Source organism: Enhydra lutris, unplaced genomic scaffold, assembly GCF_002288905.1.
Source record: "Enhydra lutris kenyoni isolate GAN:26980312 unplaced genomic scaffold, ASM228890v2 scaffoldscaffold1, whole genome shotgun sequence".
NCBI lineage: Eukaryota > Metazoa > Chordata > Mammalia > Carnivora > Mustelidae > Enhydra > Enhydra lutris.
Window position 1 is genome coordinate 20,681,945 of NW_019154085.1, and position 20,625 is coordinate 20,702,569.

At 37.1% G+C, this 20,625-nt stretch overlaps 1 protein-coding gene across 3 annotated transcripts in view; it reads left to right on the forward strand.

Moving 5' to 3' along the window:
- The window catches only part of LOC111142856 (microtubule associated protein 2), a 285,884-nt gene that overhangs the window by 245,004 nt on the left and 20,255 nt on the right, over positions 1-20,625 (forward strand). Inside the window, exons 9-15 of one of the 3 annotated variants that reach the window (XM_022496216.1) lie at positions 1,599-5,336; positions 5,545-5,751; positions 5,922-6,056; positions 8,931-8,992; positions 13,874-14,044; positions 15,005-15,152; positions 20,005-20,345. In XM_022496216.1, the coding sequence (XP_022351924.1) occupies positions 1,599-5,336; positions 5,545-5,751; positions 5,922-6,056; positions 8,931-8,992; positions 13,874-14,044; positions 15,005-15,152; positions 20,005-20,345 (4,802 nt within the window). The remainder of the gene's footprint in view (positions 1-1,598; positions 5,337-5,544; positions 5,752-5,921; positions 6,057-8,930; positions 8,993-13,873; positions 14,045-15,004; positions 15,153-20,004; positions 20,346-20,625) is intronic. The other 2 variants (XM_022496225.1, XM_022496234.1) reach the window with 2 other exon arrangements.

The following is a 20,625-nucleotide window of genomic DNA, read 5'->3' on the forward strand; positions in this document are numbered from 1 at the left end:
TATTTTTTATGCTCCGATGAATACTGGTTTGGTTTCCTTAAAAGCTCCTGCTGATGCTTCTCATATCATTTCCTCTCCATGGCAGCCAACATCTTTGACCATCACCATATCTCTTGAGTTTTCATTCATCTAACCTCTATTAGAAGTTCATAAAGTATTTCTTTCCTACTGTTCCAACAGGACACACAAGTGTATAAGGTAACGATGATCCGTACACTTGCTCTGGGAGCAATGACTATTTTTTATGCTCCGATGAATACTGGTTTGGTTTCCTTAAAAGCTCCTGCTGATGCTTCTCATATCATTTCCTCTCCATGGCAGCCAACATCTTTGACCATCACCATATCTCTTGAGTTTTCATTCATCTAACCTCTATTAGAAGTTCATAAAGTATTTCTTTCCTACTGTTCCAACAGGACACACAAGTGTATAAGGTAACGATGATCCGTACACTTGCTCTGGGAGCAATGACTGAATTTTATTATTTGTCCCCAAATCTTTTCCAGATAGTTATATTTAGCCCTAATGACCACAATGAGCCATCTGTGACCTTCAAACACAGTGAGACACCTGTGACCTTAAAACACAAGTGAGATTTCTGGTTGGTGAACAAATGAAAATAAAAAGCCTTTTAATTTCTGGGAAGCATCTTTAAAGCCACTACTTAGTGCCTCACTGTCGGTCATGTTCCAGGGAATCAGGTCATGACCAGGAAGAGAAAGATATTATAATTGGCTCTTTTTAAAACTTTTATTCACATGACATCCCAGTATTTTTTTTTAAGATTTTTATTTATTTAGTTATTTATTATTTCTTACCCAGTATTAACAATATAATTCAGATTTTCTTATATCTGTCGTAAGGTTAACTAATGATTAGGAATTTAAAATGTTGAATTTTAAAAAAATGTTGAATTTGTGGTAGAAATCACCTTGTCAATTTTTAGGTCCTATCATTTAAAGTTAATAGCAGATATTTACTTATTTTCCTGAAATTTAATCTCAGATGACTCCTAAAAAAATTATGTCAGTAAATTTTCCATGGTCAAAAACTTGGTCCTGGCATTTGTAAATCAACAACTTGATTTTAACATAATACTTACTAGGAATGAATTGGCCTTCTGCCCACGGCCTGCCGGTTCATTTTTAAATAAGACCACAAATGAAAAAGTTCAGTAGACATTCATCCATTTTTCATATTTAGTCCTTAATGTATTTTTGTACCTAATATTACTGACTTATTCAGTATTCTTTAATGTATCATTTTTGTCGCAGGAGGCACATGACATTTTTTTGCTACTGCAATACACAGTACATAGTATTTAGGAGAGCCCAAACAAAGGAGAAAAAAGTATTCAAAATACACAATTCCTGTATGCATTAATTTGCAACAGGAGTCCATTTCAGCAGTAGGACAAATATATCTCAGTCCTGACATTTCCATATTGATTTTTAAATAGGTAGCATGCTTGCATGTTCCATAGTTTTGTTTTGTTTTCTTACCCTACCATTCACTTGTCATTTCAAAATATAATTTGAAGCTTACTGCCTGAAAGCACTTGCCTATTATGTGTTTAAAAATCAACCCAATTACTTCAGGTTTACTTCCAGCCTCGAAGATGGAGTTCCATGATCAACAGGAGTTGACTCCCTCTCCAGCTGAGCCATTAGACAAGAAGGACAAGGAGTCAGAGAAACAAAGTAAGCCTGGTGAAGACCTTAAACATGCTGCCTTAGTTTCTCAGCCTGAGACAACTAAAATTTCTCCTGACAAAAAGGACATGCAAGGCCCAGAAGAAGAAAAAACACCTCTCACTCTATTTGGGCATACTTTTGGTGCCGGGCTCGAAGACACGAAACAGAAGACAGAACCAAGCCTCGTGGTGCCTGGAATTGGCCTCTCTGCAGAGCCCCCAGCTCCAAAAGAGCAAAAGGACTGGTTCATCGAAATGCCAATGGAAGCCAAAAAGGACGAGTGGGGATTAGCTGCTCCCATCTCGCCTGGCCCCCTCACCCCCATGAAGGGAAAAGATGTCCTCGAGGATATCCCCAGATGGGAAGGGAAACAGTTTGATTCTCCCATGCCCAGTCCCTTTCAGGCTGGCAGCTTCACTCTTCCTTTAGATGTCATGAAGAATGAAATCATTGCAGAAGCATCGCCCTTTGCCCCTGCCCTATTACAACCCGATGACAAAAAATCTCTGGAAGAAACCAGTGGCCCAGCAACTGCCAAAGATAGTTCTAAAGCTCAAGAGCCCCACAAGGACAAACCTGACAAAATGGCAGAAGCACCAGCCCCAGAGGCAATCACCTTACCCAAAGACACCCACATTCCAACCATGGAAGAATGTGTCCCAGGGACAGTTTTAGGAGAGGAGAAAGGGGCGATGAAGCTCGAGAGTGCACAGAAAAAAGAGGAGGATGCAGTGCTCCCTGAAAAGGAATCTGTGCTGAAGCTTGAAGAAAAAATAACCATTTCTGACAAAGAAGCCATGCCGAAGGAGAGTGAGCCCCCGAAACTGACAGATGGAGAAACGGGCATTATTCAGCCCTGCATGGAGCACACCCTCTCAAAAGAAGAAGAGAAAGGCCACGAGCCTACCACAGAGCCATTAAAACAGGACTCATTCCCTGTCAGTTTGGAGCAAGCAGCGACAGACTCAGCTGTGACCTCTAAGACACCAGAGAAAGTCACGACCGCACCGGCTGCAGTACATGAAAAGAGTGCAGCCCAGGACCTTTTTGAAGAAAAAGTTGCAGACAAAGATATTAAGCTGGAAGGGGTTGGGGCTGCAGCCACAGCCGAGCTCGACATGCCGTTTTATGAAGACAAGTCGGGAATGTCCAAGTATTTTGAAACATCTGCCTTAAAAGATGAAGTGACAAAAAGCATCCAGCCAGGCAGTGACTACTATGAACTAAGTGACACCAGAGAAAGCGTCCCAGAGTCTTTCGAGACCGTATCTCCCGTGTGTAAAAATGGAGACAAGGGACTGCAGGCGGGTAAAGAACCCCAGCCCAGTCCCCCGGCACAAGAGACAGGGTACAGCACTCTTGCTCAGAGTTATCCGTCTGATTTGCCTGAAGAACCCAGTTCTCCTCAAGAAAGAATGTTTACTATCGATCCAAAAGTGTATGGGGAGAAGCGGGACCTCCACAGTAAGAATAAGGACGACCTGACGCTGAGCAGGAGTTTAGGACTTGGTGGGAGGTCTGCAATAGAACAACGGAGCATGTCCATCAATTTGCCCATGTCTTGCCTGGATTCCATAGCTCTTGGATTTAACTTTGGTCGGGGACACGATCTCTCTCCTCTGGCTTCGGATATTCTAACCAACACCAGTGGAAGCATGGACGAAGGGGATGATTACCTTCCAGCCACAACACCTGCCCTGGAGAAAGCCCCCTGTTTCCCTGTGGAAAGCAAAGAGGAAGAACAGTCAGAGGGGGAAAAAGCTGCTGGGCAGCAAACTACTCAAGTTGAGACCTCCTGTGAGTCACCTTTCTTAGCCAAAGATTATTACAAAAATGGTACTGTCATGGCGCCTGACCTGCCTGAAATGCTAGATCTGGCAGGCACGAGGTCAAGATTAGCTTCCGTGAGCGCAGATGCTGAGGTGGCCAGGAGGAAGTCAGTCCCGTCGGAGACTGTGGTTGAGGAGAGTGTTACCGGCTTGCCCCCTGTCACCGATGAAAACCATGTCATCGTAAAAACAGATAGTCAGCTTGAAGACCTGGGCTACTGTGTGTTCAATAAATACACAGTCCCACTCCCCTCACCCGTTCAAGACAGTGAGAATTTGTCAGGGGAGAGTGGCTCCTTTTATGAAGGCACTGATGATAAAATGCGAAGAGATCTAGCCACAGACCTTTCCTTGATTGAGGTAAAACTGGCAGCAGCCGGAAGAGTCAAAGATGAGTTCGGTGCTGAGAAAGAAGTGTCCCCGCATATCTCTGGTGACAAATCGGGACTGGGTACGGAGTTCGATCAAGAGGGGAAAGCTAATGATAAGCTGGATACTGTATTCGAAAAGAGCAAAGAACATGCTGATGCGAAAGAACACGCCAAGGTGACAGAAGAGGCCAGTGATCAAGTTGAAACATTTGGATTAGGGGTGACCTACGAGCACGCTTCGACCAAAGAACCAACCGTATCAAAAGACCTGTCCCCTCCCGCGGCAGAGAAAGCCGAGAAAGGTCTTAGTTCAGTGCCAGAAGTAGCTGAGGTTGAACCGTCCAAAAAAGCTGAACCAGAACTGGATTTTGTTGCAAAGAAAGCTGACCAGGGTCCATTAGATGTGAAAATCAGTGACTTTGGACAGATGGCGGCAGGGCTGACTGTCGATGCCGGAAAGGCAACAGAGCTTAAGCTCGAGGCTGCACAAGATCTCATCCCCTTATCTCCAGCACCTCAGGAGGCAGATGCATTTATGAGTGTTGAGTCTGGCCACATAAAAGAAGGCGTTAAGGTCAGTGAGACGGAAATCAAGGAGAAGGTGGCCAAGCCTGACCTGGTGCACCAGGAGGCTGTAGACAAGGAAGAGTCCTACGAGTCCAGCGGTGAGCATGAGAGCCTCACCATGGAGTCCTTGAAAGCCGATGAAGGCAAAAAGGAAACCTCCCCAGAGTCCTCTCTCATTCAAGATGAGATTGCCATCAAATTGTCGGTAGAGATACCCTGCGCACCCGCTGTTTCGGAGGCTGATTTAGTCCCAGATGAGAGAGCTGATGTCCAAATGGAATTCATTCAGCAGCGGGAAGAAGAAAGCAAAGAGACCCCAGATATCTCGGTCACGCCCTCCGGCGTCGCAGAGCCCTTGCTGGAAGCCACCGGGGCTGCACCCGCGGAGGCCCAGAGCGAGGAAGAAGAGATAGAAGCCCGGGGAGAATATGATAAACTGCTCTTCCGCTCAGACACCCTTCAGATTACCGACCTGGGCGTCCCAGGTGTCAGGGAGGAATTCGTGGAGACCTGTCCCGGTGAGCACAAAGGCGTGATTGAGTCCGTTGTGACCATCGAGGATGACTTTATCACTGTGGTGCAAACCACGACGGATGAAGGGGAGTCGGGTTCGCACAGCGTGCGTTTTGCAGCCCTGGAGCAGCCTGAGGTGGAGAGGAGACCATCCCCCCGTGCCGAAGAAGAGCTCGAAGTAGAAGAGGCAGCCGAAGCCCAGGCGGAACCCAAGGAGGGCTCTCCGGAGGCTCCAGCTTCCCCTGAGAGAGAAGAGGTTGCCCTCTCGGAGTATAAGACGGAAACCTATGACGATTACAAAGACGAGACCACCATTGATGACTCCATCATGGATGCTGACAGCCTCTGGGTGGACACTCAAGGTGTGCATTTTTTAAAATTTTCTACTTCCAAATAAAATCCAATAACCTAATGGATTTCTTTCTTGTTTTAAACATATTTAAATGTCGCTTTTATCTCTATTTTGCATTTTGTTAAATATATGAAGGATTTGGTACATTTGTTACTAATGTTTTCGCTGTTGTTGTTATTGTTGTTGTTGTTGTTGTCATGGTTTGCTTTGATCCGCAGATGATGATAGGAGCATCATGACAGAACAGTTAGAAACTATTCCTAAAGAGGAGAAAGCTGAAAAGGAAGCTCGGAGACCATCTCTCGAGAAACATAGAAAAGAAAAGCCTTTTAAAACCGGGAGAGGCAGAATTTCCACTCCTGAAAGAAAAATAGCTAAAAAGGAACCTAGCACAGTCTCCAGAGATGAAGTGAGAAGGAAAAAAGGTTCATTTCACCATAACTTCTTTAAAAATGTTTTTGAATTCATTATTACTCTTTTGTAGAAGAAACTTCCTAACAGTGGTAACTAATTATTTATGAAATTCCGTTCGGTTTGGCTCCAAGTGTTTATTTTCTCCTGATGGTATGCTTTTTTGTGTTTTCTTTATTCGTAGCAGTTTATAAGAAGGCTGAACTTGCTAAAAAAACAGAAGTTCAGGCCCACTCTCCCTCCAGGAAATTCATTTTAAAACCTGCTATCAAATATACTAGACCAACTCATCTCTCCTGTGTTAAGCGGAAAACCACAGGTGACTCTTCAGTTCTGCAATGTGGCTGGCAAACATAGACATGTATTTTTTTTTTTTTTATCTCATTCCTGTAGCAGCTTCTTCATTTTGTTTTTCTTCCAAGAATCTTAGCAGTCATGAACAATTTTGCTATTAAATGTCTTGTATCATTATTCTTTTTTTTTTTTCCCTCCCTGCAGAAGAGGTCATGACCATCTGTTTCTTTGTCATGCTCAGACTTAGCAGTGATTTTATCTTGGCATTGTGCTCTAGTGTCACGTTCTGGGGATTCCTCTTTTCATTCTGTGTGTTTGGTTAGACGATGACGATGAATATAACCGTGGTATGCATTCTCATTATTTTGCTTATTTATCTCTCTCATGCTGAAACCCATACTATATTTGTCCTTTTTTCTACATGGTTACTGCCAAATCTGTTACTGATGTTGATGAATTTGCCAAGAATGGGTAGTGATTTCAAGATTGAAAATGAAAAGCAAATCTGGGGTAAAATTGTGATTGCAAAATTACTTTGCTTCAGATGAAAGGGAAAAAAACAAGATGAAATTGCCTGCTCATCCCGTTAGATTTTATTCCTCATATCCAGAATCAGCAAGGCTTTCAATTTACTGTACTACGTCTCCTCACTGACAATTTGTCATTGGGATTTTCTTAAATATGTTGGATTCAAACTGCTAATTTTTCTATATAATTTAATATTCAGAATTCCCAGATAAATCTCCTTCCCCCAGAATTTCTTAGAACTTAGGTGTATTTCTTTGTTGCCATCTTCTTATTTTTCTGTCTTCTTCAAATATACTTGTTTTTAATTTCTTAAAAGAGTGGTGAAATGAAGGAGTGAAACTTATTACAAATCACAATAAAAGCTCATACAAATATCTATAATGCAAACTCTATTCCTAAATTTCAGTGCAAAGTATTCATTTTAATGTATAATTATCCCAGGATAATCTTAATTTGCAATGCATTTTATTGTAGCATTTATTAAGTAGCACAGTTGCAAGCTACAAAATTAGATATCAAATTGCTAAATCAGAAAGGAATATTTACCTTTACATTGTATATTAGAAGTGCCTTTATATAAGGGTAAAAAAAAAAAAGAGTACCTTTATATAAACCTTCTGATGGCTTTAATGATTAAGAGCAGCATTAACCTTTGTAAGAAAAAGAAAATCAAGGTAAACTATGGTTTTATGATAGTCAATAAAATTTCAAGTATTCTGTGTTGTTCATATGGGAATCATCTCATGAGCTTTCCTCCAAGAACTAATCTTTAAGGCAGTATTTGAAAGTGGATGGCTCATAAATTATACAGAAACCTTGATGATAAAAGTTCAGGATGAAAAGTGTTTCTCAGAAATTGATATGACATCTCCAATTCTTCTATTCTAATTTATTTGCTTTTAATTTGGAATTTTACTTCTAATTAGACAAATGCTTGAACAGGCAGACTCTCTTGGTTGGGCATAAAAATCCTATATCCTGTATAAGAGGATGAAAGAATATATCAGTATTATGGAATTTTGGAGGAAACATCAAATGTTTTGGTGAAGTGTTTGATATGTTACTGGTATTCAATTTACCACACTGAGAATGAATTGCCTCTTTAACTCATTCATTAAAGGAAATTTAAGATCTTTGGACTAATTAGGATCTTCCCTTAGTCTGTTCAAATATTAAAATACTCAAGCAGATAGCATCTACCGAACACAGATGTTATTGGCTTGAAGCAAACGGTATGTCACAGAAATTTAAGAAATATTACAGAACTATTAGTAAAGCATTTTTTGCACTACTTCTTAAAAAAAAAAATCATTCCAGAGTCTGTGAATAATCTTACTAGCTAGTCCTAAATAGCATATAGCATCTTGTAGACAGTTATATTGGTGTTAGAGTTGCACGTGATGTAAGAATCCTTTTTGAAATTCATTTGGAGTCCTTATAAGCATAAGCTCCCCCCCCCACCGGGATTTTCTCTTTTCTGAAAGAAAAAAGGAAGAGGTAACTATACAAGCTTGTGCCTTACGTTCTCTAAGAACAATTTTTAAATAGGGATAGTTTTTCCAAAACTCAAAGGATTGTTTTCAATCATGAGAAATATTTGAGTCAAGTCAGGTAAGTCATCAACAGAAAATGTGCTGGAGATAGTTGAGTTTAAAACTGAAACCAGAGGTATAAAACAGCACCAAGAGAAACAACAGTAACAGATGTGGTAATAATTTCATACAGGAAGTGCATGTGTAGAACATGTTCTATATTACTGAACTCAAAATTCCTCTCGTGTTTTCTTTCCTTGACAAGCTATTTTTCTTCTCATGTGGTACGTTTCACGTCAAACAAGTGTGTCATTTATATTGTGAAATGAAGGGGTACAGAGGGAAAGGGGTTGGCTGAGTTTGGAATAAGAAATGTAGGAATATCTGTGGGTATGCCATTGGCTACAAAAAGAGGGCTTGGGAATCTCCATGAACACTCTTTAATATCGTGCCAACCCTAGAAACCAATCACTCCCCCTTTTATTAAATTCTACAGCATTGGATTGTTGTTCTGTGACTTTCGTTCTAAAGGATCTATGCTCGTGTAGTAACAGTATTTAGAGGTACCGTGGTAACCAATAGGAAATTATTTGGTGTGCTTACCTGTGCCTTGGTACACCTGGGTTATATTAATTAGCACACACTAAAGCGGGAGCCACATACTAGAATGTTCTTATTCAGGTTTCTTCAGTTACTCAATTCGAATCTCAAAATAAGCAAAATTTTGCTTTGCATTATTCGGTTGACACAATTGAGTATCCAAAAGATACTGAAAAATTCATTTGTGTGGTTGTTCAGCCACTAAGTTTGGGGTTGTTTTTGTCTTCTTTTTTTGACAGCAACAGGTGGTGAATCAACTCAGGCTTCCAGTGTATTTAAACAGGCAAAGGACAAAGTCTCTGTGAGTAAAATAATTTTCTTTTTCTTGCTTTTTGCTTGAAGTTCCCTTTGGTATTGGTGGCAACATCTCAATAACTTTAGATATAAAGTAGACTTCAGATGTTTACTCTTAAATATAATTTTAAATCATTCACTCACCCACAATGATTCTTGGTGACATTGGGGCATGTCTCAGTGTCTTCTGGAATGACATGTGATAGCAGTTGGTGAGGGCAGAGCTGGGATGTAGGCTGCCTCTTTTTTAGTAAAATGGAAACAAATGATAATCTGGCAAAAATAAAGGAACTCTATTTACTTTTCACAGAATTGAGATAAATCATTACAATCAACACTAAACTGTATTTGATGTACATTTTCATTATTGTTACTACAAAATAAGAATATGAGAAAATTAAACAACATGGGTGAGCAACTATAAGTAAAAATGTATCATAATCCTTTTACCTAAAGAAAACTACAGTAACCATTTTGATGTAAAATCTTTATTTTTCTCTATTCATTTTTAGGTATATTAACATAAATGGAAACACTGCATCAGTTTTTTAACTAAACAATAAACAGATTTCCCTGTCGTTAAACATACTCGTGCATCACTTTAATGACTACATTGCATTGTGTTTTATTTATTTATAGTGATATACTTATTCAATTCCTCATTGTTTGACTTTTAAACTATTTTTATTACCATTTTAACAATATTACTGTAGAAATCTTTTTGGCTTAATCTGTGATTGCATCCATATGCTTTTCCTTAGGATAATTTCCTAGTAGTGAAATTACTGTTTTAAGAAGAAAGCCTACATTTAAAGTTTTGCTACACATTGTCAAGTTGTCCTCCAGAAAGGTTCTACTGACTTATACGTCCTCTAGCTGTATATGATAGTGCCCACGTTCATTATTATTACTAGATATTCCTATGCTTTTTCTATATTTGCCAAGTTATGGAGCTAAAATGTTTTAATTAGGTTGCATTGATGATACTTAACTTCTTCATGTTTATAATCTTTCGTATTTTTTTTATTTTATTTTTTATTTGATTGACCATTATTTTTTAAACTTCCGAAAGACCAAAGCCAACATGAAGTATTTTACTCTTTTCTGACTGAAGGGAAAAAAAAAAAATTAAAAGACTACTAAGAGGGGCACCTGGCTGGCTAAGTTGGTGGATCAACTCGTGATCTTGGGGTCATGAGTTCAAGTCCCACATTGGAAATAGAGATTACTTCAAAATAAAATCTTTAAAAAAAAACACTACTAAAGAATTCCTAAAATTACAACAAATGGTTTGAACAATGTTAACTAGTAGTACATCACAATGTTCTGGAGTTTAGACATCATATAATACATAAATCACAAGTCTTTGTTTTGCATTCTAACGACTAGTAAGATTTTGATGCAAGCAGTACAGCCACTCTGGGAAACAGTGTGGAGTTTCCTCAAAAAGTCAAAAATAGAGCTACTCTACAACTCAACAATTGCACTACTGCGTATCTACGCCAAAGATACAAATGTAGTGATCCGAAGGGGCACCTGCATCCCAAAATTTATAGCAACAGTGTCCACAATAGCCAAGCTATGGAAAGAGCCCAGATGTCCATCGACAAATGAATGCATAAAGAAGATGTGATGTATATACAATGGAATATTACTCAGCCATCAAAAAGTGAAATCTTGCTATTTGCAACAACATGGATGGAACTAGAGGGTATTATACTAAGTGAAGTAAGTGAATCAGAGGAAATCATTTATATGATCTCACTCATATGTGGAATTGAAGAAACAAAAAAGAGGAGTATAGGGGAAGGGAGGGAAAAATAAAACAAGACGAAATTAGAGGGGGAGACAAACCATAAGAGACTCTTAATCATAGGAAACAAACTGAGGGTTGCTGGAGGGGAAAGGGTGGTGGGTGGGGTAACTGGATGATAAGCATTAAGGAGGACATGTGACACAATGAGCACTGTGTATTATATAAGACTGAATCACTGAGTTCCACCTCTGAAACTAATAATACATGTTATTTGAATTTAAATGAAAATTTAATTTAAATTAAATTGTTAATTGAATTTAATTTAATTGAATTTAAATTAAAAGAATAAAAATAAAAGGGTTAAGAAAAATAAATTAAAAACTGTTTAGATTTTAGATTTCCATTTTTTTACTGTGAAAAACAGAAATTCCTTTCCAATGACAGCCAAACTTTTTATATCATTTTGAACCTAAGGGACTTCATGTTAATTTAAAAAATTGATTTTTATATAATGTTTTCAGACATATTCCTGAACATACAGTAAGCAATAGAATTCATATATTGCTTTGGTAAATATTGGGCTTGAGAATACTGTAACTTCAAGATTTCTTTCTCTTTACCTTTGTTTCTGATGGGGAACAAGTGAGTTGTGTTGGTTGAGAGCAGAGTTATGAAGCAGATCAGGTCGATGTCTTGAACATTTATTAGCTATATGATCGTTTTCTCCATATGTCTTAATTTTCCAAAAATAAAAGGGGGAATAAAAATTCCCATATCCTAAGTTAGTCATGAAAATTAAATATGGTTAATTATAAAACAGTATACTGTATAGTGCCTAGAGCATAGTATTTATTCAATAAACAGTGATAGTTATTGTTGTTGCTGTTATTTGAAAGGTCAAAGTCTTTAGGAGCGGATATAGAAAAAAGTAAGTCAGGTTTCTCCCATTTAAAAAACATTTTTAATTGGACATTGTTCAGAAAAGCTTTTTTCTTTTTTTTTTTTTTACTTTTTTTAATTATTTTTTTACTTTTAATTCCAGTTAGTTAACATATGGTGTAATCTTAGGTTTGGCTGTACAATATAGTGATCCAACACTTCCATCCACCACCTGGTGCTCATCACACACAAGGGCACTTCTTAATCACCATCACCTATTTAACCCATTCCCCTACCCACCTCCCCTCTGGAAACCCATCAGTTTGTTCTCTATAGTTAAGAGTCAGTTTCTTGGTCTCTCTCTCTCTCTTTCTGCCTCTTTTGCTCATTTGTTTTGTTTGCTTGAAAAATATTTAGGAAATTTTCAAGTCCCTTTTTCATCAAGTAACCTAATGAAAATTTGTGTTTGATGCTTACACTTAGGAAAAAAATCATGTACATCTTCTGACACAAAGCTAATGTTTTGTTTTGTTTTTTTCCTTATAAATGCCCATCTCACCTTTCTGAAGAAGAGAAATTAGGCCACGATTCCTTCTAACTTTTTCTCGTTTAACATTTTTTTTCTTTCCTCATAACTTCACCCTCTTAAAAATTTCCTAAAACCACTATCATATGATCTCCCTGATATGAGGGAGAGGAGATGCAACATGGGGAGTTAAGGGGGTAGGAGAAGAGTAAATGAAACAAGATGGGATTGGGAGGGAGACAAACCATAAGTGACTCTTAATCTCACAAAACAAACTGAGGGTTGCTGGGGGGAGGGGGGTTGGGAGAGGGGGGGTGGGGTTATGGACATTGGGGAGGGTATGTGCTATGGTGAGTGCTGTGAAGTGTGTAAACCTGGCGATTCACAGACCTGTACCCCTGGGGATAAAAATATATTATATGTTTATAAAAAATAAAATTAAATTAAAATACAAAAAAAATTTCCTAAAACCCCAAGACCAGCTCTTATTTATCTGTGATTTCAGTACATCCATCAGAACAATCCTTTGTGATTTTTCAATTGATCTTTATCGTGAACCTGACCTATAATTCTTCATTTCATTTGTTGTGTTTTGTTTTTGTTCTGAGCAAGTTGTCTCTCTTAATTTGAGTTAATGCAATTATTCCATTTTTTTCTTTTCTGTATCACTTTTGAAATTTGCTGTTCTGTGGCTAGCATTAATTAGAGAAGAAAGACCTGGGTCAACCCAGACCCACCAGCCACACAGGACACTGGGTCTATAAAATAAGAAGTGATGCGTGCAGTCTGTTAATGGGTCTGCCCCCATTAAAGTGCCTGTGGAACTTAAAACTTGAGATAAAGCCGTCAATCTCAACTGATGTTTTTGTAACAGCTCTATCATATTAATTATTGAAGACAAGATATTCTTGGGTTCATCATCCCTTTCTGTATTTTTAACAAAGTCCCCCCATGAGACATGTAGCATGTGAGCATTAGTGTCCTTCCAAAGCCATTCATCCAACCCACTGATTTTTACTTGCTGACTATCTCTCAAGGGACTATCGACACCTGGAAATAGTGGTTTTCATGGGCCATATCTTTAACGCTAACTTTCATTTTTAGAATTTCTAACACATTATACAAACTGTGGTCTATGCATAAAAATGTTACTAATTCTAAGGATAACTTGGCCCCCAGTAGGCATTTTACTCATAAAATGAACTAATTTTATATAAAATCTGTGATTTTCTGATGAAGTCAATATAGATATCTGAAAATGTATTTTCTCAACTTTAAGAAAGTATTTTCCATTATGAAGTCTTAAATATACCTTGTTCTAAAGTTCTTGAAATGTGATCAAGACATTGATTATAAATATACCTCCAAGATTATATTTATTAAAGGAACAATTCCAACCAACTGTCAAGATGCTTTCCAAATACAGTATCATTGGGAGACTTATGGATTAACCAGAACTTATATGTAGAATTCATGAAGAATATTTTGGTCTATATTCTCATATATGAATATTCTTAAGTTAGTTCCAGTTAAAAATGAGTTACTCAATGAAAATCTCTTGTTCTAACATAAATATATATTTCTAGCATTGATTATAATGATTTATCATTTGCTCTTATTAAAAGTAGGCATTTAATTTCTTATATGTTTATACATTTTTTTTAATTTTCCGTTTACTTCATAGTTTGGTTTATTTTGTGATTTTGTTTGTTTTCTTTCATGGCTAGAATTCTACCTTGTCAAAGATTCCTGCCTTACAGGGTAGCTCAAAGTCCCCAAGATCCAGTTCTGCTTGCCTTAGTACGTCTCAAAGGGCTTCATTTTCTGACAGTTTTTCAATACAGTCCACCTCAGCAGGCTCCACAGACCGTTTGCCATACTCAGAATCAGGGAACAAGGTAAGGCAGCAGGTCAACTGAAGGTTCAGAAAAGAAAATAATTTTGGAGGTTATAAGACACAATTCAGTAAATATATAAAAAACAAAGACTAAACTTTAAAATATTTGACATATAAACCATAAACCCTCTTAAACACGAATGAAAGCCTCAATAGTTATTAATAATCAATCAGTAAAAAAAAAGTCTCTTTCTAGGTAGACGGTTCATTATTATTTATTTATTTATTTATTTGGTGTTTGTAGAATTTCAAACACAAACCAATAAAATAAAATGTATTCTATATAATACTACACATATTATATGTAATAAATATATATTATTCATAGTATATAATATATAATATTGTATCATCTAATAATGGCAAATTATATATAATATAATATACCATTTGGACTCAGTCAGACACATCAGGATTTAATACTCCCTCTGCTACTTATCAACTCAGTGATCTTGGAAAAATTACATAAACGAATTCAGCCTGTTTCCTTGGCTATAAAATGCACATAGTATTTTATGGCAAGAATTAAATCATAAAGGGATGTAAAGTACTTAGAATTCCAATCACATAATGGACATAAGTGGTCATTGTTAATTGGTATGCATGCAGTGCCCCTTGACAGCCCTTTCTGATTAATAAGTTATTATGCTAATGAAGATTTTTTTAGTAAAATTATTAATTCACTGGAGATTACTTGAGTAAATTCATTTTACCCATTTATTATTTAGAATTTGAATTTCATGATCAATTATTAGAACTAACTCCAAAATAATACATTTTATAAAACTTTTAGGCAAATATAAACTCTTTCTAAGTTTCAAAGTAGAAATGCTTATAAATATATGAAATTCAGTAGTGTATATTAAAAGAAATAATCAGCATAAGAGGAAAAATAGAGCAATTCAATCACTTGGTATAATTGAAGATTGACAAGAATCCAATTTTTTTTTCCCCCAATCAGGATGGAGTAACCAAGAGCCCAGAAAAGCGCTCTTCTCTGCCCAGACCCTCCTCCATTCTCCCTCCTCGTCGTGGTGTGTCAGGAGACAGAGATGAGAATTCATTCTCTCTCAACAGTTCCATCTCCTCTTCAGCACGGCGGACTACCAGTAGGTTTATTTTCATTTGGCTTCCTTTTTAATCCTTTAAGTGGCATAGGGCTTATTATGTGTTTATATTTTACATCTTCCAAGGAAAACACACACTGAGAACAGATTATATTTCCTCCAGGAATCAGAAAATCAAACTATTGATGGATCCAAAACACCTGTGTGAGTTAAAATGATTGTTGTGGAAAATGAGACCTACAAAGAAGTAATTAATAGAGAAAAACAATAGTCAGGAATTTTTAAAAATATATATCTATGAGCTTAACCCTTCTTAGGAATCCAAGTCCTAAAATCTTACTGGAGACCCAATAATCAAAACCTCAGATTCTGCTCAATTTGTTAAGAATTTGCATTCCAATGAGGGTTTACACATAACATGTTCAGAGCAATAGTTTTAGTTTCCTTTGATTGATGTCCCGTAATGAACTGGTTGGCAGTTATCACAGTTTAAATAAAAAATACAAAAATGTTCCAATCATTACCCACTCAAGAGTTGTGTTACTACCAAGATTATCTAGTTAAAGCATGGATTCAAATTATTTTCATAAACATGTTTCTATTACAACAAGGATAGTTACCATTTATTGAGCACATATAGATGCTAAAATCTGAAGACACATTTTTCATTCAATTTAAATAACAGTGCTGATGGTTAGGTATTAATAACCTCATTAAATCTACTGATAAGAAAAAAGAGAGTAACTTGTCCAATGCTACTAAGATAGAAAGTGGTTGAATTTGGTTTACAGCCCACTGATAACTTCACGACCTGACCTCTTAATATCTTCTTTATATTTATTTGGAAGAAATAGTACTAGAAAACTGCTATGTAGAATCGCTTGGAAAATATAATCTCTGTCATTTAAAATCCATTAAAAATGGTAGAAATTGCAACTACTATCTTATTATAGTTGATTTTACCACTTAATTCTTAAAACATTTAATAATAATTGGCCCACTTCAAATGTGACTATTTTGTATGGCACTTAAAGCATGTTTTTTGCCTAAAGTGAAAGTGTTTATTGTATTTAGAGCAGTTGTGACCTACACACCACTTAGTTTCATGAAAAATTAACACTCTTTGAAATACGTGCCAGGAATACTTTAAAATCACTAAACTCTTTCATAATGAAAATATTCAAACAAACTAGCAAAGAAGGCATTTAAGAGAGTAATCTCTTGAGAAAAGACCTTAACTCCAAATATATGGAGTTGGAATTGGGCATCAGTAATATAGAAGCTGTTCAGATAACTAACTTTGAATTATGCTTCTATTTGTGGTTATGGAAGCAAAATGGCATTTTATCCATAAATCCACATCTTCAAACCACTATGCTCTGCCTTTTAAAGTGCATCTGCATACAAATTGTTTTTATTTCTGAACCAATTCTATTTTGACTTTCTAACTCATGTTCATAAGCATAATGTATTTTATTATGCGGTAATGAACATAAATCATACTCTGATAATCTCAGGGCATAGGGTTTATTTTCTCTCTATCTAGCAATAACTAAAAAGCATAAGGACAACTAGAAGAGCAAGCAATATGCCTCCTCCCGTTTGCCCATCATCTCTGTAACTGCACATAGACATGTCATGGCATTTTGTGCAGCTATTGAAAAGCGCTGAGAGAAACAAAGCTAGGCAGTTAGCCCAAGTGGAGAGAAAGGCATTGTCATTGAGGAGTTGACAAGATTAGTAAGAACCAAGATTAATAAGCTTAACAAAGTAATTCGTGAATATGTATTTTTCATAAATATTTTTTAAATTGTTTTATTAATTCAGATTTAACTCGGTTTTGGAACAAATAGGAAATGCTCAACTTTGTCGTTTTGAAGACAAGAATACAATTTATTACACTAAAAATTGATTGTATCTGTTGAACAGTGGTGTTAGGGCTTAATGCTTTTGGTTTTTCTTCATTCTTCAGATGTAACACAAAAAAAACCTTCATTCCTTAGTTTTCTGAAGTTTAACGCCATTTTCTATGAGTATAGAAATGACACTTACTTTAAAAAATTTTATTTCTTTTAAGGAAACTTGTTATGCACATGCAGAATATTGCTTCAGCTTAGTCTCCATGAAGTAAAAAAACACCTCAACACACAGATAAATTCTGAATCCAATTTGTACTATTAAAAAAGAAAATATGTTGAACTTCTACTGTGTTCAGGTCCCATGAAAGGCATCAGTGTTAGGTACAGTGACAAATAACAGAGAGAATATCCTGTTCCCCAAAAGACCTGAGCTTATAATATTAATAAGAATATTAATATTCTTATTAATATTAATATGACTTCATCACCTTCATCATCATGACACTAATGTCAAGATGAAAACATTTAAGGAAGAAATGAAGTTTCTGAAGAGATTTTTCTTTTTTTTTTTTAATGATGTTATTTATTTATTTGACAGAGAGAGAGCACAAGTAGGCAGAGAGGCAGGCAGAGAGAGAGAGGGGGAAGCAGGCTCCCCGCTGAGCAGAGAGCCCGATGTGGGGCTCGATCCCAGGACCCTGGGATCATGACCAGAGCCGAAGGCAGAGGTTTTAACCCACTGTGCCACCCAGGCGCCCCTGAAGAGATTTTTCTGAAGGACACAGTGACTGACTTGAACATCAAAAACTCAGTCCAAAAACAAACTATATACGAAGGAAGTTGGATGTGGCTGTATCATCCTGGTCTCGAAATATCCTTTTTGTGGAAAGTGATAAAAATCATAGAATACACACTAATTTATTGCATAGTCGTCTTATATCCAATTTCATATTGTTGGTTGAGGAGTCTACCTATCGTTTGCCCTTACGTTAAAAAAAAAAAAACAAACAAAGGACACAGGGCAACTTTCACTTCATACGTAAAAACTGTTCACTGAAAGAAGTGAAATAATTCTGTTCCTTCAGGAGACTGAACCCAGACCAATGGGTAAATAAATATTGCCTGTAGATTATAATTATCTATGAAGCTCTCTTGAGCTCACTTTTTGTAATTATTTCAGCAAAGATTAATTATCCCCTTTCTCAGGAAGAACTTCCCACACCAATGACTCAAAGATCCCTTCCACTTCATTGATTTAAAAGTTAATTAGTTATACCTTTATCCTCTACAAAATTTCTAGAAGATTTATTGATCCTACAAAGTATACATACTTAGTAATAAAACGTAAAATTCATGCCCTTCCTGTAAAATACCCAAAAAAGTGAAGGAATTTGAATAATAAGTGTAAATAATGTAAATAAGTGCCCTATTATTAAAAACAATGTGTTATTTTAAGCAAAAGATTTTTAAGGCTAAGAAACTAAATATCGTAATGTGGCTTAGAATTTAGTATCATCTGGGTAAATGAGACTCAATGTCCTCATTCTTAAATTAGGAACGATAAGAGCTGTCTCTAACTACTGTGTATGTTGGTCATCAAATGTTTGGTATTCACAAAAGGGCTTTGAAATCTGTAAGGTGGTGTAGTCTCATCTATAGTGTTACACTTTCAAAAAAGTATTTGAAATGGCATTCAAACACACAGTTACAAAGTTAATACGAAAGAAATATAATATAGGAAAATAGGAGGAAGAAGTTAAATAATAAGATGACCCTAAAGTCAAGTTGAGGCAAAGAAATGCATCTCACAATAGCCTGTATAAGTGACAGTGGTGGGGGGGGGGGGTTATTAATTTGACTCCAAACTGCAAACTAGTAATGAAAATATAAGAGAAAACAATCAGGGGACGCCTGGGTGGCTCAGTTGGTTGGACGACTGCCTTCAGCTCAGGTCATGATCCTGGAGTTCCGGGATCGAGTCCCGCATCGGGCTCCCAGCTCCACGGGGAGTCTGCTTCTCCCTCTGACCGTCTCCTTGCTCATGCTCTCTCTCACTGTCTCTTTCTCAAATAAATAAATAAAATCTTTAAAAAAAAAAAAAAGAGAGAAAACAATCAGGCACAAGATTCACTGTGATTATGTTATTAAAACATCCCATTTTTCTGGGGGCACCTGGGTGGCTCAGTGGGTTAATCCTCTGCCATCGGCTCGGGTCATGATCTCAGGGTCCTGGGATCAAGCCCCGAATCAGGCTCTTTGCTCGGTGGGGAGCCTGCTTCCCCCTCTCTCTGTCTGCCTCTCTGCCTGCTTGTGATCTCTCTCTGTCAAATAAATAAAATCTTTTTTAAAAAGTCCCATTTTTCTAAGAAGAGAAATAGATATTTTTTGTATTAAGAGCTGAGCCAAATTTCCATAAAAAAGAAATACATGATACTGTAGAACAATGTCTGATGTAATTGCGTAGATTTTAGTAAACACATTTGTAACTCACAGCGTTCTTCAATATAAGCTGAAATGGTAATGTTGAAATACATTTTAATAAATGACTTTGTACGCAGGTCAAAATTATTGCTAGCAGTACACAGTTGTATGTCTACCTGAATCTTGGAATGAACTTGTTGCACAAAAGAGCAAGTGATCCACACATCATTCAAGGAAATCTTTAGTAAATACTAACCCACATAGAATGTGAAGGGCAGACTCTTCTGCCAACTTACAGCAGATCTACATGCCTTAATGATCCCACTAGGATAAAAAATTCTGATGCCTTCGTAATGAGAAGTAAGAAGAATAAATCAAGAAAACCCAAGTTCTTTGTTTGCACTGATAGCAATGCATGTTCAAAAATGTCACCAGGTTATAAGCCTAAAAAAAAGGAACTTTCACCTTTTGGGGCATTGTTGTAATCTGCAAATCTTCTAAACTCTTTAAAAAGTTCATGTATTGTGAGTTCTAACAACCTGAGGGAAGAGGATGTCTCAAGAATTTTCTGATGCTGCGGTGTTAGTTTGGTTTGGTTTTGTTCGTTTATATAGGGTCAGAGCCGATTCGCAGGGCAGGAAAGAGTGGAACTTCCACACCCACTACCCCTGGATCAACTGCCATCACTCCTGGCACCCCACCAAGCTATTCTTCACGCACGCCAGGCACTCCTGGAACCCCAAGCTACCCCAGGACCCCTCACACACCAGGAACCCCTAAATCTGCCATCTTGGTGCCCAGTGAGAAGAAAGTTGCCATCATACGTACTCCTCCAAAATCTCCCGCTACTCCGAAGCAGCTTCGGCTCATTAACCAACCACTGCCAGACCTGAAGAATGTCAAATCCAAAATCGGATCGACAGACAACATCAAATACCAGCCTAAAGGGGGGCAGGTAAGAATCACATGAGCAACATACTTGCTGTCAGAAGTAAAATCCCACTAAAATCCCCTTCCTCACATTATAAACGAACAGTTCTTACCGTGAAAGGGGGTTGGAGGTGTTAAAATGTTACTGGTTATGATTCATTGCCAAGAATTTGGATCTCGTCTGAGAAAGCTGGCTTATAAAATATAATGAAAATCACATGACATATCCATTCCGTCTGGTTATCGGGTAAATTTGATTTCCCCATATAGGAGAATCTTTCCATTGATTGCCTAGCCGATCTTTT